General features: G+C 30.7%; 1 protein-coding gene across 2 annotated transcripts; it reads right to left on the bottom strand.

The window, feature by feature from the left end:
* Positions 1-670: 670 nt before the first annotated feature.
* Positions 671-2998, bottom strand: LOC105764476 (UDP-glucose 6-dehydrogenase 5). Of its 2 annotated transcripts, none has more exons than XM_052625391.1 (2): positions 2850-2998; positions 671-2374 (listed from the first exon to the last, which is right to left on the bottom strand). In XM_052625391.1, the coding sequence occupies exon 2, from the start codon at positions 2363-2365 to the stop codon at positions 923-925; it is 1443 nt and encodes a 480-aa protein (XP_052481351.1). In that variant the 5' UTR covers positions 2366-2374; positions 2850-2998; the 3' UTR covers positions 671-922. The 2 variants fall into 2 exon arrangements, with proteins under 2 accessions (XP_052481351.1, XP_012438521.1); XM_012583067.2 differs by having other exon boundaries at positions 671-2367; positions 2850-2976.
* Positions 2999-8717: the final 5719 nt, after the last annotated feature.

The raw sequence follows: 8717 nt of genomic DNA, 5'->3' as shown, positions 1-8717 counted from the left end.
TTCATTTAATTTTGAGGATCGGTTCAAAAACGAGGGAAAATTCGAGCCTAAGGCTGAGCTTATTTTAATTAATTCTCTTACATATTTTATTTAACTGTTTTTATTATTCTGTCTTCAACTTTTACTTTTTACGCTTTTTATTTATTTATTTAAGGTTTTAGATTTTTGACTTCATCCTCCCCGCTAATATCTTGGGCACGACAACTGCCGCGATATAAATTTGGTCAAGAGAGCAACAATTTGCAGTAAACCCAGTCTCTGAGGGATCGACCCTACTCTTTATACTGCTTAATTTGCAAGTTTGGCGTAGGTCTATATTGGTGGATTCGACACCCATCAATTATATATTATATTGATACTATATATGAGCTGATTCATGAGTATGAAAATAAATGAATAAAATAAAGTTGGTTTACCATCTCGTTTTGCACGAAATACGTGCTAATACAGGGTGAGGGGGTGAAAAACCAGATTTTCTTTGTATAATTTAAATAATGGTCAATGTTATTTCTTTTATGGATATTCATCACTGGTAACCTCGTAACATGAAAATGAGTAGAGATTTTCTCATCTTGATCTTATTTAAGTAAAGTTTCAACATTGAAACCAACGACTCCTGGCTGAGAATAATCAAACATCTCCATGCAACATCAATAAAAAAAAAAATCTCTGATTCTATAAGCATGTAATCACCATGATTCATGCATAAGATAACTGGAATAAAATCCACTGGTAAAGGTTTTATTACAATAAGCCAATAACAAAATCAAATATATCCTACCCGTTGATGACAGATTCAGACACTACTGTGTCATGGAATAACTCAATACAAGTCGGAAGCAGGATCTTAAAACTAGAAGAAATAAAATGTAATGCAATGAAAACTGTGTAATCGGATTATACGCCTCTCAAAATGATGCTCTTATGCCACAGCTGGCATGTCCTTGAGCCATTGATCCAATGGCTTGCCAATGGAGTAGACGATAAACCCGATTGCCCTCAGCTTGGCTTCATCTACAACGTTACGGCCATCGAAGATGAACGCGGGCTTCCGCATATTATTGTAAATCCTCTGGTAATCGAGGGTTTTGAACTCGTCCCACTCTGTCAGAATGCAAACCCCATGAGCATCCTTCGTTGCTGCATAGGCATCCCAGACAACATTAACTTGCTTGATCGAAGTAGGGCTCATCGGCTGAAGATGAACCGGATGGTCCCAGTCGAACTTTTTCATTGCAAGATCCCTCTGAATCTGCTCCTCATTGACTTGAGGGTCATATATGCTCAGCAGAGCCTTGTCGCCCAACAGCCCTTTGCATACATCGATCGCTGGGGTCTCCCGAGTGTCACCGGTATCCTTCTTGAAAGCAAACCCGAGAATGGCAATCTTCTTCCCTGAAACTGTGTTAAACATTGAGGAAACAATCCGGTTCACAAACCGAGTTTTCTGGTAGTCATTAATCTTAATGACTTGTTTCCAGTAGTTTGCAACCTCTGGGAGGCCATTGCACTCACAGATGTAGACCAGGTTCAAAATATCCTTTTGGAAACACGATCCACCGAAACCCACACTCGCATTCAAGAACTTGGGTCCAATTCTTGTGTCTTTCCCAACAGCATGAGCCACTTGGCTCACATCAGCACCGGTTGCCTCACACAATGCGGACATAGCATTAACCGAAGAGATTCTCTGCGCCAAGAAGGCATTGGCAGCAAGTTTTGATAGCTCGGCAGACCAGAGGTTGGAGCATATGATCCGGTCCACAGGGACCCAATGCGCATACACATCTCTCAATGCTGCGATTGCCTTTTGACCTTCTGGTGTTTCCCTGCCTCCAATAAGAACACGGTCCGGATTGAAAAGGTCCTGAATCGCAGTTCCCTCGGCAAGGAATTCAGGGTTGGAGAGAATCTGGAAGTCGATGCCTTTGCTGTTGTGGGTCAAAATTTTCTCAATTGCCTCGGCTGTTTTAACAGGGACAGTTGATTTCTCGACCACGATCTTGTTAGATTTCGATACATCAGCAATCATACGGGCAGCACTCTCCCAGTAGGTCAGATCAGCGGCTTTCCCAGCTCCCAGACCTTGGGTTTTCGTCGGGGTGTTAACCGAAACAAACACAATATCGGCCTCGGAAACATGCTTCTCAACATCAGTGCTAAAGAAAAGGTTCTTCCCTCTGCACTTCTTCACCACCTCGTCAAGTCCAGGCTCATAGATCGGAAGTGCATCACTGTTCCAGGCAGTAATTCTTGAGACAGAAATATCCACAACAGCCACTTCAATTTCAGGGCACTTCAATGCAATGACAGCCATTGTCGGCCCACCGACATAACCAGCACCGATGCAACAGATCTTCACCATTTCTGATATCTTACAACATTAAAAAAAATCCAATTTCTTTGTAAGATCATGGTATTGTTTATTAAACATCGGAATTAGCAAATATTTATGTCAGCAGCAATACATTAATTAACTGAGATTCATTTCAAAGTAAAACAAACCCAAGACAAATACTGATGAAACACAGAGAGAAGTCAGACTCAGATCTATGGTTTCCCAAATGAAAAGCAGGACATTAATACACTCTGAGATCCGACATGTAAACCGACCAAAATACGCAGTCAATCTACAAATTCCTTTTAAAACAATAAACAAGAAGTTCAGTGAACACATTCATGTCAGAGATCTGACCAAAAAAATGATGGAAACAACAAGAGATCCACCAGCTAACAAAACCCAAAAACCATAAACAACCAAAAAAGGAGTGACCCAAAAGAACAAAGTTGACAAGTGAAAATCAAAAGGCAAAAGACAAAGACTGAAAAGGAAGTAGAGATGAAATTACCTTGGTGGGTGTTGAGTTGTTAGATCAAAGAAAAAGAAACAGAATCTGGGTGAAGAAGAAGAACAATGGGAAAAGGAGAGAAACAGGAAAAAGGATCTTTGAGGTGAAGAATGAGAAAGACCGAAGACCTTTAAACTGTATTTATAGTCACCTAAATTGCCTTGAAATGTCTACACAACTTTTTTATTTCATTTAATCCTCCCTTTTTTTTTATTTACCATATTTTAAAAATGTCTATGAAAACAATTATATGTAATATAAATTATAAGAATATTCTTTTTCTTTTAGCCCATCAAAATCCTACACTTAAACTACCCATGATTTTATTTATTAATTAAAGCTTTCTGGTATTGATATATGGTTTTAATCAAATCAAATTTAAAGGACTCAATTTAGTAAAAAATCTAAGTGAGTTTATTTATAATGATGTCAAATAGTATATAAAATTTAATTACCTAAAATTCCTCTACTTACCAAAACTGAATCAGAAATGCTATAATTTAATTATGTTACTAATTATTTTCCTAAATCATTGTTAAATAGTATTGTCAATTATATTTCACGTTCAACTAATATGACAACTCTAGGCGACTATGACCCATTTGAATTACGTATTTACGAAGGTCCACCTAAACAAATTGCCATGGGATTACTACAAGAAAGTGTTGGTGAACTCTGTAAGGATTACTATGACTAATTATTTTTAGTTTCTTCTTCTTACCAAAAAAATAAATATTTAATCAAAAGTATCGCTTTTTTTTCTTTCTAGATTTTAATTTAAAATATTTGATCAATGATTTAATTATTTTTTAAAAAATTATACAAGTCTTTGATTGCATCAACTGGTGGATTAAAATATGGACAACCTCTTCTCATACTCATTGATAAAAATATACAAAAAAAAAATGTGTGGGCAATAATTATAAAAGGGTCCACATGAGAGTTGTGCAGTGTTGGAGTGAAATGGAAGCTATGGAAAAAATTAATTATTTATTTAGGTTGGTATTTAGAAGGCCAGATCATTGTGTAAGGGCATTCAAAACTTGGATTTGTTAATGTTAAACATGAGATGAGAGTGTGACACATAAATATTGGCTCCTTCGGGACCACTTTTACTGCCTTTTCATTCTGATTCCATTTTGATTTGCTGATAAAATAATTTGTGAATTCATATCATTTTAATGTTATAATCAATTTTGGGTAAATTATATTGGTAGTTACTTAATTATTAGTATTTCTTTTGTCATTTTACTATGAAAAATTATAAAATAGTCACTTAATTATTTGAATTTTACTTTATTGGTCACCCGTTAAATTACTAATGGAAAGATAACTTGGTAGCTTTTAAAATTGGCATAATAGTAACTTTAATCTTCAACATTTGTATATTGTGTCAATTTAGTCTTAATTCTAAAAAAAAACCCTCAATATTTACACATTATGTATTTTTTTGTTGTAGTAGTTTTACTTTTATTTGTGACATCTATGGTTAGTTTTAAATTGACACAATTTATAAATATTAAGGGTTATTGTTGCTATTATGCCAATTTTAAAATTTGTCAAATCATCTTTTCGTTAGCTATTTTGCGGCTGGTGACCAAAAAAGAAAAATCGAATTATTAGGTAACCATTTTGCAACTTTTTATAGTTTGGTGACCGAAAATAAATTACCAATAATTAGTTGGGTGACTACAAGTGTAGTTTACTCCATTAATTTTAGGTGTCATCTATATTTATATAATATGTTTGATTGAGTTGGTATTATAAGTCAACTTGACATTAATTCGATCAAAAAATTATTTAAAACCATTTTTAATAAAGTAATGAATATTAATATAATGATGTTTTTGTCTTTTACTATTTTATATGAAATGCTTAACTTATAATCATATAACGTGTTTGACTGAGTTAGTATCATTGGCGTCATGAGTCAACTCGACATAAACTCAATTAAAAGAATTACTTACATTTTTTAAGGTAATATAATGAATATTAATATAATATTGCTTTTATCTTTTCCTATTTTTTATATGTAATGCTTAAATAAAATCAATTAAAGATTGAACCCAAGTAGAGGTGCTCATGGGCCGGGCCAGGCCCAGAAAAAAATTTCGGCTCGGGTCCTAGGCCCGGCCCGAAACATGGGCCTAGAATTTTGCCCAGGCCCGGCCCGGGAAAATGCATAAGCCCAGGCCCGGCCCGGCCTGTTTTTTAAATAAATACCAAAAATTTATTTTAAAAATTAAAACAAAAATTAAAAAAATATTTTAAAAATATTTTAAAAATAAAAAAGTATTTTAAAAAAAATTTAAAATTTAAAAAATTTTAAAAAAGTATTTTAAAAGTAATTTAAAATTAAAAAAATAAAAAATAAAAATATTTATTATATTCGGGCTGGGTCGGGCCGGGCCCGGGCCAAAAAATGGTGCCCGAGGCCCGGCCTGTTTTTTAATCGGGCCTCATTTTTTTGCCCAAGCCCATATTTCGGGCCTATATTTTTACCCAAACCCTCCCATATTTCGAGCGGGCCGTCGGGCCGGGCCGAGCTGCCCTTGCCCATGAGCACCTCTAAACCCAAGCCTAAAGTAGATTTATTTATGATTTCTTCATCACTCAATCTATGATTCAAAATTTTAATATTTTTTTGGCATAATGATAAATTTAACCTTCAATTTTTATATCTTTTATCAATTTAGCCTGTGTTCTTTTTTTAGTAAATGTGACCATTAACCTTTTCAAAAATCAAATCGTTTTTAAAAAAAATGTTGACTAAAACATTGGTTTTTTTTAATGATGTTGGTATAGCAACCAACGTGATAATTTACATGTACTTCATGCTGACATGATGTTATTTGTCTTATATGTCACGTCAACAAATAATTTAAAACTTATACATATATTTTTAAAATAAAAATTATAAAAAAATTCATATATATTTTTTAAAAATAGCATAAAGTACACATAAATTGCTATACAGGCAACCATTTTAAAATTTTATTGTTTTAGTTCGTATTTTGTTAGAAAAAACAACAACAATTCAACTCTTATTGAAAGATTGATGGTCAAATTTGACTCTTTTAAAAGGTTGAGGCCAAATTTAACTCAAATAAAATTTAAGGGTTAAATTGACAAAAGATGTAAACTTTAAAGGCTAAATTTATCATTATGCTTGACAAAAATCTAATATGTTTTTATAATGATTTATTGACTAAGTTAGTGGCACAAGTTAATTATCACCAACTCAGTAATAAATATTATTTTGAGGATATTTTTATTTATTTTATGTTTTATATAAAATTTATAAAATACATACAAATAGATTTAACACAAGTGATTGTAATTTCTAAAGTCTCAAACGTTATCAATTCAATTATTTTTAATATGAAATTTTGGTACAGGTATTTGTTATACAATTTTTACCCACATCATGAGTTTCCCATAATATAGTATTATTTATAATTTTGATATCTCATTTTGATTTTTTGATAATTTACTAGAGTTGGGATCTACTTTCACTAATGTAAAATTAAAAGTTGTTTTGCACATTTTTTATTTTTATATAATTAATATTTTAACGATTAATATAGTCTTTTTGTCATCATATTTTATATTTCATTATAAATCATATATATTGAATTTTGGTTAAATTAAAATGTTCAAGACTCTATTTTATGTTAAAAATTTCAAGAGTCAAAGATATATATATATATATATATATATATATATATATATTAGTACTATTAACAAGATATATCAAATTTGTGATAAGAATTCTAATTTATAATATATATTGGTTAGTATTTGGTATAGTGATAGTGTATATTTTTTGTTTCACAAGCAGTTTTGAAAAATTGACATGTATTTTTAAAAAATATTTTATTATATCCTTATAGGGCACTTGTCAATTCTTGACTTTAGAAGTCTAAAACATCTATTGACAGTGTACTAAATAATTTCCTACATATATATATTGGCACAAGTTTGAAAAACTTTTGAACTGACTAATATAATAATTTTTATTTATTATAGGCTTAATTGACAAATTGCACCCTAAACTATACATATTTTCCCAACTTGGTATTTAAACTTTATTTTTATCAAAAGTGGTACTTAAATTATTCCTCCGTTACTCAAATCATCCAAAATCTTAACACCGTTAAAAAACCCAATGACCAATTATATTGTGCCACATTAGCACCATGTGTTATTTTTCTGATTTTATAATATTAATATTAAAAAATTAAGTACCAAATTAGGTAAAGAAATATAATTTAGGGTGCAATTTGTCAATGAAGCCTTCATTATATTACTGATTTTTCCATTTAATAATTTTTATTATTTGCTAACAATCTTTTGGTTGAGTGACAAGAGTATTATGTTGTAGGCATGAGACTTTATATTTGATCTCAAGCAAACCTCCCCAATTATCAAAAATTATTATTAATATAAGAGTTTTAATTTTAATAAAAATTGGTTAAAACAAATTTTCTTACCATTGCTTATAAATAAAATTCTAATTCTATTAAAATACTTTTATTAAATGCATTTATATATAAAAAAGTCAAAATTTATATAGAATTATTTTTTATGTATATTTCCGATAACCCGAAAGTAAAAGGAAAAATATGTTTTAAATAGTAAAATCATTATGAATATCTTATTAAGTGGATGTCCATCATGATAAAGATAAAGTTTTGATATACTTTAAATTCTAATAGTTATTAGAATTAGATCTCTATTTCTTTTATACTTCTTATCCCTATAAATAGAGACTCTAATTAAGCATTGTAATCATCCCTTTTGATTAATAAAGTTCACTCTATGTTGCTTTCATATTTTTTTGTTCTTTATTCTCTCTATCTCTCTTTATTTTATAACACGTTATCAGCAGGATAATTCTCTATTTTTTCAAAATCTTTCAAAGTTGTCCTACAAATCAAATTCCTTTTCACCTTAAACTTTCTCCCTTACAACTTCATCTTCAGGAAGTTTAAAGATTCAATCTCAGAATGGATTGTGATTTTTATTCCCGATCTTTGATTTATAATTGTACAAGCATGGGTAAAGAATAGATTTGTCAAGGTGATGACGATGATGTTAAAGATCTTCAGGTATATTTTACTATATTTTATTTATTATATCATATTTATTATAATTGGAGACTAATCATGACAACACGAATAGATAGATTCTAATTTAAAACCCATGCATGTTTGCGATGGTGATTATGAAATAAAGAATTTATTGGGACATTTATAAGCTCGTCTTAGTAAATCTATTGCATTCCCCGAAGTGAATGTAAACATAAAGAAAATAAAATATATACTCATGGACCACTAAAAGTGGGAACATGGTAATAAATAAGAGAACAATGAAAGTTCTTAAGATAATTTTTCAAAGGGTAAAAATAACTTATGTTATCAATATGATATGAAAGATTATTGGCCACATATGTGGCGTATGCCCAAATATTTTATTTCATTAATATTCTTTGAGGAATGGTATGAAAATGTAGCAATGAATTCTATTATTACAAATAGAAAATATTTATCTTATTTGGTACTAAAACAAACAAATATTCTTCCAATATTTGATAGTACAAAATTAGTTGAAAGCTCTAGAAGAGCTAATATATCACCATCTAAAAAGCACAAAATTTTGTGCAAGATTTTTAAAAATGTGAGTATAACTCTACAAGATTCGAATAAGTTCTCAATTAAAATTACGTAGTAAAATATTACTGATGAGAACTTGCAAAGAGGAAACTTATGTATGAAAAGTCATTGGTTATGTACCTATTGTACATGTAGAAAATAAGATCCACTCTCAAAGTTTGGTATTAATAGATTTTTGGGTATTTGAAGATTT

Source organism: Gossypium raimondii, chromosome 12 (assembly GCF_025698545.1).
Source record: "Gossypium raimondii isolate GPD5lz chromosome 12, ASM2569854v1, whole genome shotgun sequence".
Lineage (NCBI taxonomy): Eukaryota > Viridiplantae > Streptophyta > Magnoliopsida > Malvales > Malvaceae > Gossypium > Gossypium raimondii.
Note: the sequence above shows the minus strand (reverse complement) of the source record. Positions and strands in the feature narration are given on the sequence as shown.